This window comes from Vigna angularis, chromosome 1, assembly GCF_016808095.1.
Source record: "Vigna angularis cultivar LongXiaoDou No.4 chromosome 1, ASM1680809v1, whole genome shotgun sequence".
NCBI classification, from domain to species: domain Eukaryota; kingdom Viridiplantae; phylum Streptophyta; class Magnoliopsida; order Fabales; family Fabaceae; genus Vigna; species Vigna angularis.
Genome location: NC_068970.1, coordinates 32875672 through 32893571, shown reverse-complemented (window position 1 = coordinate 32893571; position 17900 = coordinate 32875672). Strand labels below are relative to the sequence as shown.

Genomic DNA, 17900 nt, shown 5'->3' with positions numbered 1-17900 from the left:
AATATAACTAATAAGCTTATATACAAAATAAAATGTGATAAGTTAAACAAAAATTTACAGTAACTCAAATGGTAAACACCTTGTAACACTTGAGACAAGGGTTCAAACCTAGTAAAATACATTTCTCCAAAAATATATTTTTTATAAAATAGATAAATTAATTTGAAAAATAATAATAAATAAATAAACAAATAAAGGGAATTGAAAATAAGAAGTGGATAAGAGACTTTTGGTGCTTATTGAATGAAGAAGAAGACAAAATAACTTTAGGTGAATAAAATTCTTTAAAAACAAAATTCAAATAGGACTAGAACTTTGGCCTATAAATACCAAGCAAGGGGGAGGGGGATTGTTTTCCAGGAACAACCTCTGATCAAGAAACTAAGTCTGGAATAAAGGTAGGGGAGCTAACCTTTCTAAGCTTTTATATTATGATTTAGTATTGTTTTATTACTATTCATGTCTTGAAATTCTGTGTGATTATTGTTAATGAAAAACATGTGTTTGTTGTATATCTATCTATATTGAATTTCTGTATTAATATTATATGTTGTTGTTTTGAATATGTAAATATGAAATTTGTTAAAAACTAGTTGAGGAACACTTTGGCTAAGGAAAGACTTGGTACTTAAGTTGTCCTATGTGACACACCTCTCTTTCTTGAAAATCTACTCGATAGGTTTTTAACTTAAATCCTATTGAACAGATTAAGTACTATTATGCAATATACTCAATTGATATAAAATATGTGATGGATTCATCTTTTTGGAAGGATAAGAAGATGCCTAACCGGCTATGCCAGATTCAACTTCTTAGTTCTCTGGAACGTTTATATTAAGGTTATATTTTTTATGGTAGGATAGAGGAATCTTAAAAACCGGAGTTGGTACATCCCTAATCATAGAGCAGCCCTGGTCAAATCCAGTAAGTTGTGACTTGTCATATGTACTGGCGTTTATGGTGAGTTTGATTCGTCAAACATTTGATTCTTCTCCGCTGACCATTTATAGTGATATTTTATTATTGTTAATTTATTTTGTGATATATTCATTTTGTATGATTTCTGTGATGATTGTATTTTATTATATTGGATTTGAATTTATTATCTAAACATGATATGAGTATTATGGGGAGATTTTGTAATCGTATAGTATGAGTTGAGGAATATGAGCATGATATGAGTCTCGTGGAGAGATTCTGTAATGACATGGTATTAGTGTATATGTTGATGTTGAGGGTCCTATTGTTGGAGGTTATCTTGATACTCTAATAATCATCTGGTCTCAAGTAGAGAAGGATGAGTTATGTGGTGAGAGGGGCAGGAGGCCCTGGTTTATGTGTCGGTTTTGGACATAGTGTTGAAGACTGACCTTGTGGATGGTATGGAGTATTTTGGAAGTGTATTTGTAAGGAGAAGTAGAGGTCATCACAAGTGCATAACCTCCTGTGACCGCTCATCAACGTATCATCCGGATGAGTGTCTATTGGGGATTGTGGTACGATGGGATGAGTGTTTGTGGTATGATAGGATGAGTGTCTATTGGGGATTGTGGTACGATGGGATGAGTGTCTATGGTGCAATTGTTGTATGATAGCATGAGGGTGTCTAACATAACTATTATATGATGTTTGTTGAGTGTATCAAAGTAATTATGCATGTTTTATAAATAATTTGTTGCATGTTAGCTCACCCTACTTATTTGTGTTTGTGCGATGATCGTATAATTCGTTATACGGGAGCAGATGAAGGAATGTCGTCTGATTCAATGCCAATGAAGAAAGAGATAAAAGAATAAATTAGAAGAGTTCGAGTTATATTTATGAGTTTGTAGTTGAAATCTGAGTTTAAAACATATATATATCATGTATGAAATCCTTTGTATTCATTGTGAATGGTGTGCAATGCTACAATATATCAACTATGAATTATCAAGTGTGAGATTATGGGATGTTACATTAAATGTAATACTACAATATATCAACTATGAATTATCAAGTCTCAGATTATGGGATGTTACATTCTGTGTAGGAGAAAATTAGGGTTTCTAGAGGTAGGAGATGATGATGATGTGTCAAGGGTGATGTGTTAAAGCTGACTCTCAACTATGCCTTTAAGTGGCCACGTCCTTCACTGAATGGTCATTTGGACATTTAGCTATTAACGATTTAAATGTCCTTTGCCAAAAGGACAAATTAAACATAAATTATGATATAAGGGACTACATTGAACATCCAAAAAAAATGAGTTTCGCATTGAACAAAGTTGACAAAAATAGAGACTAACAGTTGTATTTAGCCTATATTTAAATAACATAATTAACATTTATATAATTAATTAAATATAATATAAATAAACTTAATCTTATTAAAAATATTTAATAAAAATATCAATTTTAATAAAAATATTTATAAAGATTTATATACAAATTAAATTTTGTTTGAATTTGGAAAATGAAAAAATTGTTTAATTTTAAAAAAATAAGACTAAATTAAGATAAAATGAAAATAAAGGAACCAAATTGAAATAAAATAAATATATAGAATCAAACTGAGACTAATGCAATGACATGTGATTGACAGTGACACCACTTTAACACGTGACAATTTTTTTATTTTTTTTAAAATAATAAAAAATAAAAATAATTAAAAAAATATTTAAAAAATAAAATAAAAATCAGAAACTAACACATAACATCTCTTTAGTGGTGTTAGTACAAAATTAAGAATAAAAACTTACTCCAATTTTTTCAAAAGTAAAAACAATTGAGAAAAAAAAAGTAAAGTAATTAACTTATTTAAGAAAAATCACTAAAAATAAAAACATATATATAATTAACTTTTATACTTTAAATTTTTAATATTCAAATAATCCAATCTTTATTATTTAAAACATGGTATCACATTTAAAACACAACTTTTTTAGGTTTTTATAATAAAAATAATTAATAATTATTTGTTTTAGTAATAACAAAAGTAAAAAAAAAATATACAAAACAAAATGCTTTTGAAATATTTAATAAAAAAATTCATAAAATTTTAATAAAAAAATTATATTTATAAAATATTTAAAATTTAAGTAACAATATATTGATTTAAGTTGAAAAAACTTTTCTGAAAATGGGAATGAATTATGGTGTGATGAAATAAGCACACATACTTTACCAATTAATGTGGCAGGCAGTGGTCGCAGACAGTAGCTTTATTCACAGCACAAGCACAACGTTAAAGCTGCAACAGTTACGATGTCTTCTCGCTACACCTGTACTTCTTCCAGAGAAACTTTGTTTTGATGTGCATGCCGAGATCGGCCCTACACGTGTTCCGTTATCATACTATGAGGAATGCGGTGGTACCCTACATCTATCTATCTTTACACCACCGCATGTTTAACCTATCTTTTCTTTACCAATTTCTTTCCCTTTATCGAGGTTTTACTTTAATAAAAATATTTCGCAGTCAAATTAAACATAAAAACAAATATAGGTCTTTCATCTCAACTTTTGTTGTGAATATATAATTAATTAATAATTAACTAAAATATAAATATATAATAAAAATAGTTATAACGAATAATAAATGTTTGAAACTACAAACTAAGAATGCTAATATTATAATTTTTTATTATCTTAAACTAATTACAGTTTAAGAATGGCAGTAAGTATGTGATCTCTTGAAACAATCTTACTGAATAAATACTTTATTTTATGTTTTATAAACTTGGAATAACAATAATTAATGTTTCATTATATATATATATATATATATATATATATATATATATATTAGAATAAAGTTTTTTTGTTAAACTTTTTAACAAAAAATTGTTAAAATATACTTAAAATATAAATTGAGACAAACTAATGTACTTTTTTTCTAATTAATGTATTTTACAATTTAATTTAAATTTTTTTAATTTTAATTTTTGAAAAAAAAAATACTTATAAAGGCAATAAGTTTCTAAAATATGTATCCATGTTACTCTTTAGATATGCGACATATTTTTATTTTATCTAGAGACAATAAATTTTTCTTTATGTATTTAATTTTGATATATACTTCAACTTTTTTTTAAATTGTTTCATAAAAATTTAAAAGTAAAAATATTGTTTTAATTTTAAGAAAATAGTGGTTACGTTTTCTATTTTATTTATTTCTATTTTTAATTAAAAAAGAAAACCATTTAAAATATAATTGATAGAAGAAAAAACAAATTTTGAAAAACAATATAAAAAGAAGATTATTTTAGAAGGTATTAAATTTCTAAGTTGATCCTTTAAATTTTAATATGCTAAAACAATAGAATTCTTTACACTATCTCTTCTCTTTACATTATAAATATAAAATAAAATATATAAATTTAAAATTATTTTATTTATTATAATTATTAGTATATAAAAAAATATTTATTAGGTTTTAAATTTCGACCATAAATCTAATCATAAAAAACAATCAATATGAAAAGTGCAAATAAGTTCATTGAATATAATTATCAGAAATGTTTAAATCAATTTAGTTTTATATATATTCTTGACAAGAAAATAACAATGATCAATATTGATTCGCCTTCAATTTCAAATCATTATAAGAATTGAGATGGTAATAATAAATTCTTTGATAAACATTATGTAAAACCTATTCCTATAAACTATTTGTTTCTATTCCCAATCAATCTTTGTTCCAATGAACTATTAAAGTTGATGATTTCACCTGATGATGGTAATTATACATTTACAATTTTCTCATCAGTCATTCTTGTAAAGCTAAAATGTAATTTGTAACGTTTAGAGTTAAGTTTAATAAAGATGATTTAAAAATATTCAAATAAGTTTATATTTAATATCAAAATTAAAATATTAATTATTTAATAACATTTTTTACAAAACTTACTTTATTTTTAAATTTTTTTCTTTCCCATATCTTTAAAGTATTGTTTTTTTATGTATTCTTTCATCAAAAGATACAATTTTAGAGACAATAAACTTTATAATATCATGATCTAGCCATTTGTTTTTCTTATACAGTGATATTTACATGTATAGTTGTGTGTTTGCATGTAAAATATGAATAGATTTATTTATTCAATGAATTTAAAGTGTATAATTCTAATTTAATTTGATTGATTTATATGTATATTATAAATACTGTTATTAATATTTAAAAATTGAGTAGTTTAGAAAATATTGATCTGAAGTTGAATAAAATTGTTATTGACCTAATGAAATTGAAATTGATGCGTATATTAGTTACCTTATTTAACTAATTGAATATATACAAAATAATTATCCTGACTGGCTGTAAATTATTATGTAAAGAGTTAAGTTCAAACATTATTTAGTTTGAAAGTATAAATACAAATTTTCCATTTATATATCTTAAGTCAAGTGTCATAAATTCTGGAAGGTTTTGTTTATTTTTTAAAAGAAACCACTCTAAATTCCTATAGTCATGAAGATGCTAATATTAATATACTAATTTAATAGCTCTAAGTTTTATATTCCTAAATTGTTTTCTTATTTCCATCTTAACTTTTCATACGTTAAACTGAACGTTACATTATTAAATATATTTATTTATTTATTTTAAATTTTAATTATATAAAATAAGTTATATTATGTGACAAAATACTAGTTATCATTCAAACAGAGAACATAACTTATTTATTACCCTCCTTTTTAGAAGAAAAATAAGTCATTTCCCAATAATAATTTAATTCAAAGGAAAATAAAGAAAATTCAAATTTAAAAACTAGATTACACATGAAACGAGGAATTAGATTACACTGGTGTTGATCTTTCCTATTAATCAAAATCTGTGCTTTCAAAAACAAAAATGTAAAGTCCACCTCTGAAAGAGATGATAGAAAGAACAAAAACACAAATTAAATTGTCAATGAAATATTTTTTCTTATTATCATACAAAGCTGAGATATTTTGTCTGAATACTTCTTCTAAAAATGTGTTTTCTAAACAAAAGAACACATTCAAATACATCACCTTTACATGTACCAAATCTGAGCAAGCTACACCAGCGTCTTCATCAATTGAGTAAATTGTTAAATCCATTGATCCTACAATGGAGTCTTATATGGATGCTGCCTTAGATCAACATATGAGCAAAGTTGAAGCTTGCTTAAAAATATGCTTCTTTTTCTTTTATTCACTCACCTTTTCTAATCATGACAGAAGGAAGAGTATTTTGTAGTTCAAAATTTTGCATCTTGTCTTAGAAGACTAAAAATATTCTTATTTTTTTGAAATATAATAATATTGGGAAAATTAATAAACTTACTATAATTAACTTAAATTGGAGATATAAATAATATTTAAAGGCATATAGAAATCCTTTTGTTGGAACATGGTATTATAGTATTATTACTCCTATTGTAACAGGTTCATTTTGTTTTTGTCTGTGTTGTTCCTCTGCTTTCTTTCAAAAGGAGACACACAACATCACCACACCCTGCACCAACCCAACTCTGAATCTCCAAGAACATTGTTTTCTTCACTTGTTCCACACCTCCAAAATCACTCTGATATACTCAAGCTTTCGCTTTTGGTAGCAAGAGCAGCATGCATGTTCTTTTCTCTGTGAAGAGACTCGCCTTCTCTGATCCCTTTTTGCCACACAGAAGAAGACTTTTTTCATGGTTCAGTTTAGGTGTTGTAGCTTCTCTTGTTTTGTTGTCCCTCTTCATTCTTGGTAAATCTCTCAGAGTTCCCAAAGTTGCCGTCTTTGTTCCACAACTAAACACTGTTGGTGCAAATTCTTCGCTTGCTTCTTGCCCCTTCTTGCCTTTCAACACTAGCCACTCTTCTACCTCTGGGAGCAGCAGTTGTAACACTTCAAAGTCTGATGAGTACAAAAATTCCGTGAAGATTATTAAAGAGGGAAGTGCTGTAGTTGTGGATGGAACAAATGGTGTGAATCATGTATTGGATGAAACAAAGGTTGACAAGGGTTTGGAGAATTATAGTTTTTCTTCTTATTTGTTGTCAGAGAGTAGTAACAAAGGAAAACATGAAGGGGATTTGGTAGGGAAAAATAGTTCAAGGAATGTAACTGTCACTCGTAATGAAAAGATGCAGGGTGGTTTACATGAGGAATGTGACATTTTTCATGGAAAGTGGATAAGAGATGAATCAAAGCCATATTATCCTTTAGGGTCTTGTCCACATATTGATAGAGATTTTAACTGCCACCTGAATGGGAGGCCCGATGCAGAATATGTAAAATGGAGATGGCAGCCATATGGGTGCAATATTCCAAGGTAGAGATATAATAATTGTTGGTATGTAAAGAATATGAAGTGTTAATGTTAATCTAGAACAGAAAAGTAGCTTGTAATGGAATGAGGAAAAGAGATCAATATTTCATATTTACTGTAACAATGATGAGAAAGTAAGATATATGATAAACACAATATGAATTAGAAGACTTTTACTTTATTATAAATTTTATGTTTGGGACATGAATTGGATGTGGTTGAAGTCACTTTTATTCAGAGCAAAAACATGCATTTAACTTCAGAAACAAAGTACAACTGTTCTAGTATTTGATCAATTATTGATGTTATCATGTTGTTACCTCTCAGTTTGAATGCAACCGATTTTCTGGAGAGGTTGAGGGGACAGAGGCTGGTTTTTGTGGGGGATTCATTGAACAGGAACATGTGGGAGTCACTCGTATGCATTCTCCGTGAAAGCATCAGGAACAAGAAACGGGTATTTGAAATTTCGGGAAGAAGGGAATTTAAGAAGAAAGGTGTCTATTCTTTTAGATTTGAGGTGAGTTTCCTTCACTTGTTTGATATTTGTCTACTGTGAATCTTGTAGTGTTATGGTTTCTTACTATAACTTTTTGCTATACTTTAGGATTATAATTGTTCGGTGGATTTTGTTGCTTCGCCATTTATTGTTCAAGAGTCAACTTTCAAGTCAAAAAATGGATCATTTGAGACATTAAGACTGGATTTAATGGACTGGACTACGACCAGGTATCAAGATGCTAATATCATAGTCTTCAACACAGGGCATTGGTGGACCCATGAAAAAACATCAAAAGGGTGAGTTCAATTTCCTACACACCACATTATCTGATGTTTGTAACTTTGTAATGTGAGATTGGTTTATCAATCAAATATTTAATTCTCGTCTTCCTTTATCCTTAATTTATGTTCTGTTATATATTGCTTGTTTCATGTCCTCCAAATAAGCACTCTTTTTTTTTTTTTTTTTTTTTATTTTGCTGTCATCTGGTACTGCTACAGCGAAGATTATTATCAGGAAGGAAACCATGTACACGCAAGACTCAAGGTTCTGGATGCATACACCAGAGCCTTGACAACTTGGGCTAAATGGGTTGACAGAAAAATCAATGCCAATCAAACTCAGGTTTTCTTCCGAGGATACTCAGTCACCCATTTCTGGTATTGTTCTCTTTTTCGTAGTTTCCACAATTCAATGGAAGCCTGCTCCTAACTGGAAATATCTGCTACTTATGAAATACTTGTTTGCCAATGCCCTTTCTCATCTATATTGATTGTCACATTATTCTTTTGGCTATCCACAATTATGTCTATGCAATAATGACATTAAATAGTTCATTGTGAGAAAATTTGGATTATGCCACCATTTGGTAATTGATAGATCTGTTTGATCAGGAGATAAACAAAATGTTGTTGGTAGTTGAAAACGTGCTATCCTTAGACTCTCTAGTTTCTTTTTTTTCCTATTAGGTAAAACCTCTTTAGCTTATCGTTACTTTGTTTTTATCATTGCTATTGGCTTAGTACTTAAACAAATTCCTCCTTGCAGCATGGCGTGCACCTGCTTTTAGTATTGATACAGTAGTAAACTGATACAAAATACAATTAACTCTACGATATATTGCTTAAACATCAGTTTTGCACCACTGGGTTGGATTTGTTCTTTGTTAAGCAAATTGAAATTTACCTGCTAGATGGCGTGAAAATCTGGTTATAATTTAGACCAACCACTAACCCTTGTAATTTGAATTAGCTACTGGCAATAAGACTTGCCTTTTGTGATTTGTTTTAACCACAATCATATCTTGCTACCAAGACTTTTCCAAGGTGACGGTGACTTCAGTGGTATATTTTAGTAATTTAGAGATTGATATGCATCTGTTATACCTTGAGTAAGTTGTAATACTCTGCAGGGGTGGCCAGTGGAATTCAGGAGGACAGTGTCATAAAGAAACTGAGCCAATATTTAATGAAACTTACTTACAAAAGTATCCTTCAAAAATGAGGGCTCTAGAAAGTGTCATTCAACATATGAAAACCCCAGTAGTGTATATGAATACAAGTAGGCTTACAGATTACAGAAAAGACGGCCATCCTTCGGTATACAGAAAGGAGTATAAGAAATCAATGGATCAGAACTCCACTGCACTATTCGAAGACTGTAGCCATTGGTGCTTGCCAGGGGTACCAGATACTTGGAATGAACTGCTATATGTTTCTCTCTTAAAATATGGAAGGGGAACTTGGAAAAGCTGAACAAATTTCCTCATAATCATTCCACTACCAGTTTCTTATTCTTTTTGCATAGTTATAGTTGTATTCAACATATGTATGCTATAAGTTTTTTGCTGCATGCCTTTAGTGATAGTTTGATAAGAATGAACAAGATAGCGAGGGAAGGAAACACGATAGTGGATTGGCTTGCCAATTCTTCCCATGGTTCTGAGGTTCGAGACACTTTCTTAAGGTGTTCGTTTTCGATAAAAAAGTAAATGGATTTTGTATTCACGTATGTAGTATTTTCAGCACAAATCATAATACTTGGAATGGTACGAAATTTTTATGTTTTATTTAGTTTTATATGAATCTCTCTGATACATCAGTTATAGAAAATACAGGATCAAATTTGTGTAAAAGGATAATTTTTTTCTGATGGTTTAGGATTTGGGATTCTACTTATGATACAATGGCTATTCTATTTAAGACAAGAAGAATCTCTCTCCCATTGGCTAATAGGTATAGATGAAATTAAATTCTCTTCCAATTTCCTAATGGGGTTTGAGATTCTATTAATGGGACAAAATGACATTTCTTTTAAACAGTGTATTCTCCTGACATTTAATTATTAGTAGAAAATATACAAGGGATATGGTGATGAATGTCTTTCGTTCTTCCAATTTTTAACTCTATATTTCATGAACCATTAACGAAAAAGGGTGGTAAGCAAAGTGTGTGTTGAGGTGAAAAACAAACACTCAAATACTAGTGATTGACTTCATATTAATTTTAGCAAATAAAATTTCCACTTGTGAATGTTGTTTTATCCAGAGTTAATCTCAGTAAAATCAGAAAGTGGAGTGCAAAAGTGGCTTGGTAATTTTTTACTTTTAACAACTTTTCTAGGAGGGTTTTGCAGCTTTTCTAACCAATCAAGTTGTGCAGAAGATAACCCTACCCTTTTAAGGAGCTAAAGCACTACTAAAATTATTTTATTGCATATAAGGCCACACAACACAGCAAGCATACACACTAAGATACACAAGAAGGTTAGGGAAAGAGAGAGGATTACAAGGTTATAATTACCTACATACTCATCTGCAGAACCTGAAGAGAGCCGGATTCTAGTCATCTGCAAATTGAGTGTTGTGGACAACACAAGTTGGTAGCTATAGCTTCTCAAAGAAAGAACATCTTTGTTTATTACATTCTACTTGTAGAAGAAGAAGAAGAAGAAGAAGGACTATAATAGAGTCAATACATAGCCATAAGGACCCCTTAATGAGAGAGAGTCCATTGCCTTTCTGTGACTTGCCGGTTTGCTTGGCTGCAGCCAGAGCTTCTCTGACCTATGGAGAATGCTTCTCTGCATCATGAGACTCAAAGAGAATTATGTTCCTCCATATATACCCCTTTGTGGTTAATGATTAGAGAAGCCAATGGCTAAGCATAAGCAAACTGTAAGAGGTGCAGTGTGAAGGGTGAGGACCCTCTCACACAATCCTCCATGCTTCTTCAAGAGCCATGGATTGATTTTTGCCAACAGAGCTCCATGCTTATACCAGATAGATTTGTTTGAATTATTTCTCCAAAGGGCTCTACAGAAGGCTAGTGGGGAAGTTAGTTTCTGACCATTGCTTTAAATAGCTGATGATTGAGAAACTCAGAAGTGCTATGATCTATTCATTATCCAAACTTTTGCTTTCAAACCATTAAATTTAAAAGTTGCAATTGTAGAAAGTGATGAGAGATAACATACAGTAGAGTCTCCATTAAAAATAAATAAATAAATATATAAATGATAGGTTAAAGCATTTATTTGATCATGGACTATTTTAACCTTAACCTAATTACCTAACTTGTTCTTAATTTCGTTATAATCAAGATAGAGCTAATCTAACAGACTCTTAGTTATGGTGGTGTTAAACCTTTTACCTTCTCCATTTTCCATAGTCTTCAAATTTTCTTTTCATACTGCACATTACACTCTGCCAGGAAATTTAAGAGGAACTAGAGAATGGTGTAAAAATGGCAGAAATGAGAGATGAAGGAGAAATATTGGAGTGATGAAGGATATGAGTGTCAATGTAATAAACTTCAAACATGGGTACCGACCCTCTACTTTTTTCATTGGTGCTTGACTTTTGATTATTGGACGTTATTGGATCAGTGAATCCACTTGCTGATTCTGTATCCCCACTTTGCTTTGAATGATACATATCGTCTTAATCATCCACTAATTTCATTCTTTCTCACCAGCCATGCCAGCAAAGCTATGCTACAACACCCCGTGTTTGTTTTCTTGTCTTTTGTACTTTGCAACGTTTCAAAATACATTGCTTCCAATTTGAGATCTCAAAATCTACAATCCTGACCCTTCAATTCAGCTAAAGTCTTTTAACTTCCTTATGTTAATCCTTATCATACGCTCTTCTTTTGTATCTTCTGAGGCCTTTTTCAACCCTCTTTCTTAAAACAATCATTCCACTATCACCAAACACTCGAGTCATCTTCTTTTTATATATTAGTCAATAAAAGTTGCAGTCAATAGCTTCAACTTACGTTGAAGAGTCCTTTCTCTTTCTCTTTCTCTTTCTCTTTCCCTCTGCCTTAACGGACATTAGAAGGGTCCTTTTGAACTTGGTTTGACTTACTTTTCTCGACTTGTGCTTGATTGAGCGTTTTATCAAGTTGAAAACTAACACTGGGAGATGTGTTGCAAAATATGCGTTTTGATTACTTTTTCACCACGCATCTATGCATATTATTTATTTATGAAATAAGGAACCAAAATAGAAAAAAGGTTTACCAAATAAAAGGGACATTTTACTGAAATGGTAAGTGATCTCCTTATCAGATATGCACACAATAATAGCAGCTAGACTATCCACTCAAGCTTTTTTTCACCTTGCCTCTTCTTTAAGCAAACAAACAAAATGTGCATCATTTTTTTTCTACACCCTTTTAGAATCTAACTTTGCAATTTATTTATTACTGCTAACCACTCATAATGTGTGCAGCAACAGCTAAGCCAATATTACAGTGAAGGAGACCACAGCTTGTTTTCTCAACTTTTCTTTGTGGCCTTTATTACAAAAACAAAAACAAAAGCTGCTATTTAGTTTCACTAGGTCAGAACAATAAGATTGCTTTGTCTTGAGTTAATTATTTATATTAACCTCTGTTTCCTTTTTAATAATGGAAAGCACAATGGTCCACCATATTGCAAATGGGTACACGACACTTAATGGAAAATCTGAGTCGGTTCCGATTTGGAATCGAGTTTTGGGTCCCCTCATAATCCAAAATTTATATGTTTTTACTGTGAGCTTAGTTTAATTTACGTTCAAATTTGGAGGATTGCTTAGGCAGTCATCAACTTAGTAATTATAAATGTTGTGATCCACTTTCCAAATGTCATAAGAAGAAGGCCTAGTACAACTGACTTTTCCACAATGTGATTTCAATTCGGAATCAAAACCATTGGGGCCCTTGTTCACATTATATTTTTCAGTCCAAGATCATGCTCAATTTTCTATCTAATTGCATAGTATAAGAGGTTTAGTTATTTGCTCTTATTTTCGTATGACTACCACCCCCACCACCTACTTGCCTATATAAACCTTTGAAGGTACTAGGAAGCCTTCAATATATTCTTTACTCTAGCTTTGCTTTACTAGGAATCACGTCCCAACACTGCCTAGCCTACACATCGTTATATTATTCCCTTGTTTTTTTTTTCTATATTGTAAGAAAAAAGATGATTTGAATATATATATATATATATATATATATATATATATATATATAAAAGAGTATGAGCTAAATAGTAAATGTAATTATGCATAGTTACAAAATATTTAATAACCAAATTACATAATTTAATTAGTTTAATTACTAGAGATTAATTGTAAATTAGTTTAATTTCAGAAGAATAATTTGCCTTCGTAGTCTAAGCGGGATGTTTATGGATACTTAAATTGGTTTGGAGATCATAAAAAAAGCGAGGTAGGTCTTTAGTGAAGATGTCAACGATCAATCGACGGAGAGGAACATAAATAACTCATGTCTGACCACGTGATACCTTTTCTCGAACAAAGTAATATCCATTTTAATATATTTTGTGAGTTGATGTTTCATAGGATTATCAAATAGATAAATGGTACTAACATTATCACAATTTGTAGGAGATTGTAGAGCCAACAATGAAACTCTAGTAGGAGATTGTAGAGCCAACAAGATTCAACAACAACATTTGCAACACCTTAGTATTCAACCTCTACATTAGAATGCGAGAGAGTATGTTGGTGCTTTGAAGACTAGGAGATGAGATTGCCACCAAGAAACACACAGTAACCACATGTAGAGCGTATGATCTCAAGACATCCACCCCAATCAGCATCAAATTAAGAAATAAGTTTCTCAATAGAGGTTGGATAGAGATACAATCATACTAGAAGGTACCCTTAACATGCTACATAATGTGTTTTAATGCTAGTATGTGCTTAATGTAGGGTACATTCATGTGAAGACAAACTTATTGAACAACATATGAAATGTCAAGGAGAATGAAGGTGAGATATTGTACGATGCCGAAAAGGTTCTGGTACATAGTGGGATCCTCATACAATATGTCGGAGGATGTACTAAGCTTCTGCTTAGTATCAACCAGAGTAGCAGAAGGATTACAAGAGGTCATGTCAGTACATGCAATGATGTCGCTCTCATAAATGCTCTGATTGAGGAACAAGCCACTTGCATGTCTTATCATAACAATCTTAAGAAAATAACTCAAATGATAAAGATCCTTCATAGAAAATTCAAAGACAAGGAATGTCATGATAGATTTGCGAAGGTCATGGGATGAGGTATTCAGAATGATGTCATCAATGTATGTCATGTTAGCAAAGTGTTGGTACCAAGCACAAGGCGTTTGCTTCAGACCATGAAGAGATTTCCTCAAGCGATAAACATGATCATATTGAAGAGAATCACACAAATCGAATAGTTGATGAGTGTATACAGTCTCATGAAGATCACCATTGAAAAAGACATTCTAAACATCCAATTGATGAAGGGGCCAAGATTTAGAAAGAGCAATGGTGAGAACCATGCGAATGGTCGTGGGTTTCACCACAAGATTGAATGTCTCATCACAATCCATACCTACAATTTGAGACTTGTCATCACTTACAAGACAAGTTTTGTAATGCTCAAAACAACCATCAGATCTCTTTTTACGTATGAAAATTCACATATAATGAATGATATTAACATTACAAGGTCACAAAATCAAATCCCTCATATTATTTTTAAGGGTTAAATATGTTTTTGATCCCTTAACTTTTAGTGAAATTTGAAATTAGTCCCTCTTCAAAACTTTGGCCTAATTTAGTCCCCAAACTTTAAAAATGTGTGAATTTAGTCCTTTTAACTAAATTTTGTTAGGTTCATTTGATGTTTCAAGTGCGTTTCATATAGCATTTGAGTTGTTTATACCATTTGACACATTTTTGCTTCAAGGTTAACTGAGAAATGTGTTTGAAACATCAAATAAAGTTAACAAAATTTGGTTAAAAGGACTAAATTCACACATTTCTAAAGTTTGGGGACTAAATTAGTCCAAAGTTTTGAAGAGGGACTAATTCCAATTTTCACTAAAAGTTAAGGGATCAAAAACATATTTAACCCTATTTTTAATTAGATCATCAAATTCAAACTGCATGGCAAATTTCCAATTAAGGTCTGAAGGATATTTAGGAAGAGGTGATACCATTAGATCAGCAATGGAAACACAAAGGTTAAAGAGCTTTCTAGGTTCATAAAAGTCGGTCATGCTACAGGTGGCCATGGTCCTAGTAGGAGGGGTAGGTCATGGTGGACGGGTAGGGTTCAGAGGTAGGGTAGATTGATCTGAAGTAGAAGAGGTAGATAAGCTAGTCGTGGAGGTCAATGTGTTGGATGAAGGGGAGTAATCTTGTAGTTTTAGGTTAGGCAAAGGCTCTGGATTAGGGTTAGACCATGAATGAACAAAGGATGAGTGTATGTCATCAGTGAAACTTCATAAGTAGAGATAGGGGAGGAAGGTATATGGGCAAAAGGAAATTGTGTTTCATAGAAAATGACGTGTCACGATATTATTACCTTTTTGGGACAAAGTAAAACATTTATAACCTTTGTGATTAAGGGAATATCCTAAGAAAATACATGGAATTGTGGTTGTAGTAATTTAATGGTAGGAGAGGGGAACAAAAGATAACAAAGAAAACCAAAGACTCACAAATGGTATAGGAAGGATCACAATGATATATATGTTAAGTGGGAGATTGATTAGACAAGACCTTCAAATGAAGTATATTAAGGAGATTAATGTCCATTTGAGGGGTGTGATGCCAAAATGAATGAGGAACAAATGAATGAGCGATGAGACTATGAATCATGTTGTTAATGGTTTCAATTTTATGTTTTGTTTTGCTCTTTTGAGAAGAAGTATAGGGGCAAAAGAATGAGAAAAGAAGACCATTATAATCACAAAATCGATGAAACAATGCAGTTTTGTACTCACGCCCGTTATCACATAGAAAATATTTAACTTTTTACAAAAATTGTGTTTGAATTTGATTAATGAGATGTGAAATTTTCAAAAACTTGAGATTTAGTATTTAATGGAAATGTCCACAGGAAATTAGAGTAATAATCCAAAAACAAAACATAATAGCAATGGGTAGAGGAATTTAAAACAAGTGATGTCAAAAGATCACATGTAAAATATCACAAAACACCAAAGTAGTATTATTGGATGACACAAAAGGAAATTTAACATGTTTTCAAAATACACACAAATGACAAATAGCTTTTGAATTTAAATGTTAAGAGGCAATGAACTTATTCTTAGGAAGATACTGCAAAATGAAAGAATTGAGATGACCAAGACAACCATGCCAATCACCGAAAGTTAGATTAGCAAAAAGAAGTGTGATTGATGATAGGATAGAGGTTTCCAACACTGTCACATTTTGATACAAGAAGGCCTAGCACCATTGGACCTATCACAAGAGGGATGATCAAGAAAATACAAGATGAGTACTCTCCCAAAGGTCAAACCCTCTTTGCTATTTTTGGATGGAAAATTGGAGAACAAGAAGATGCTACCAATTTGCCAAAACATGGAGAAGGGTAAAGTGGACATTGCCACACAAGAAGGGGTGTGCTTATCCTTCTATGGGGTAGCATTAGTAATTGTTTTCTCCACATGTTAAAATTCATTTAGCACGCTTACTGGAAGCTACTCATTTAGCACATGGTTAGTAATAACATTTCACAATTAAAACGTGTAAAAGGCTTGCTCAAGCTGGGAGATTGATCTATAAAATCTCATGGGCAAAGCTTGTATCTCACTTTTGAATACATTGAGTTTTACTATGCTGATGCATTTTTCCAGCAACCAGAACTCTGCCAAAAGTCACCTCTTATTGAGCTTTCCTTCTCCTTCTAGCTTCCTTCCAGTGAAGGCTTTCTGAGTTAGATAATCCACTCACCATAGAGCTCTACATCCATCTCTACATCCATCTCTGCATCCAGATCTGTTTCCACTGCATTAACTATACAGCAGCCACTAAATTCACTTCTGCCACTGCTGTTAAACCTCACTTCTTTCCGCTGCCACTGCCTCTCGTGATCTAAATGCAACTCTGCTTATGATTCCATTCATCATTCTACTACCTTCAAACCACAACTCTGCTGGATCAACATCATCAAGTGGTATTCAGAGCCTAGGTTCTGCATCACGCTCCAGCTAAGTGTTCTTTCCATTCCATATATACTGTCATCAACATTCCCTTCGTGTATTCATTCTGTGCACACTGTTTCATTGAAATTTTAATTCCAATAGATTCCAATGTTGGATTTCGTTGTTCCAGCTTTTAATTGCTTTATTGTTAATCATTTTAATCGGTTCATTCCATTGCTTTGAGTCTTTTAATTTGGAAATCCAATTCTGTCATGTCTAGTACTGTGTTGTGGTTTATTTTGTCAAATTTCTGAGTTGAAACTGGTTTGGGATAAATCTGCTGTGTTGATTGGATTTTCAATAGAAGCACATGAGATGAGCAATGATGAATGAGCTTGTGCATCTTGAATTCCATCACAGTGCAGTTCCCGTTAATGCAGAATTTAAATCTGGTTTGAATCTGATTTAAAATGTATTTTCTGAACTACACCGTGTGAAAATTTGCTTTCTGGTTGTGTTTGAATTCTTGGACTGCGTTGTGTGCATACAATATGAACATTGTATTGTCTAAGACAATAAAAACTGGTTGCATCAGTCAGCAGAATCCAGAATTCATTGCTAGAGCAGTTGGACCGAGCTGCATACACTTTGATTGAGTCTTTTTCCTGTTTTTGAATCTGTCCAGATTAG

At 31.6% G+C, this 17900-nt stretch overlaps 2 protein-coding genes across 2 annotated transcripts; one reads left to right on the top strand and one right to left on the bottom strand.

Annotated features, from left to right (window-relative positions):
* Positions 1 to 5976: 5976 nt before the first annotated feature.
* On the top strand, positions 5977 to 11130 carry LOC108322573 (protein trichome birefringence-like 2). Its single transcript, XM_017554712.2, has 5 exons — positions 5977 to 7267; positions 7592 to 7784; positions 7872 to 8062; positions 8267 to 8425; positions 9178 to 11130. The coding sequence occupies exons 1-5, from the start codon at positions 6570 to 6572 to the stop codon at positions 9518 to 9520; spliced, it is 1584 nt and encodes a 527-aa protein (XP_017410201.1). The 5' UTR covers positions 5977 to 6569; the 3' UTR covers positions 9521 to 11130.
* Positions 11131 to 14018: 2888 nt separating this feature from the next.
* Positions 14019 to 14381, bottom strand: LOC108327504 (uncharacterized mitochondrial protein AtMg00810-like). The gene has a single exon (XM_017561202.1). It carries the CDS (start codon positions 14379 to 14381, stop codon positions 14019 to 14021), a length of 363 nt encoding a protein of 120 aa, XP_017416691.1.
* Positions 14382 to 17900: the final 3519 nt, after the last annotated feature.

Bases quoted from the DNA above. Each gene is read 5' to 3' on its own strand.
- LOC108322573 (XM_017554712.2), top strand. From the start codon at position 6,570: ATGCATGTTCTTTTCTCTGTGAAGAGACTCGCCTTCTCTGATCCCTTT. The intron at 7,785-7,871 runs GTGAGTTTCCTT...GCTATACTTTAG, and splicing joins TCTATTCTTTTAGATTTGAG to GATTATAATTGTTCGGTGGA. The intron at 8,426-9,177 runs GTATTGTTCTCT...AATACTCTGCAG, and splicing joins TACTCAGTCACCCATTTCTG to GGGTGGCCAGTGGAATTCAG.
- LOC108327504 (XM_017561202.1), bottom strand. From the start codon at position 14,381: ATGACATACATTGATGACATCATTCTGAATACCTCATCCCATGACCTT.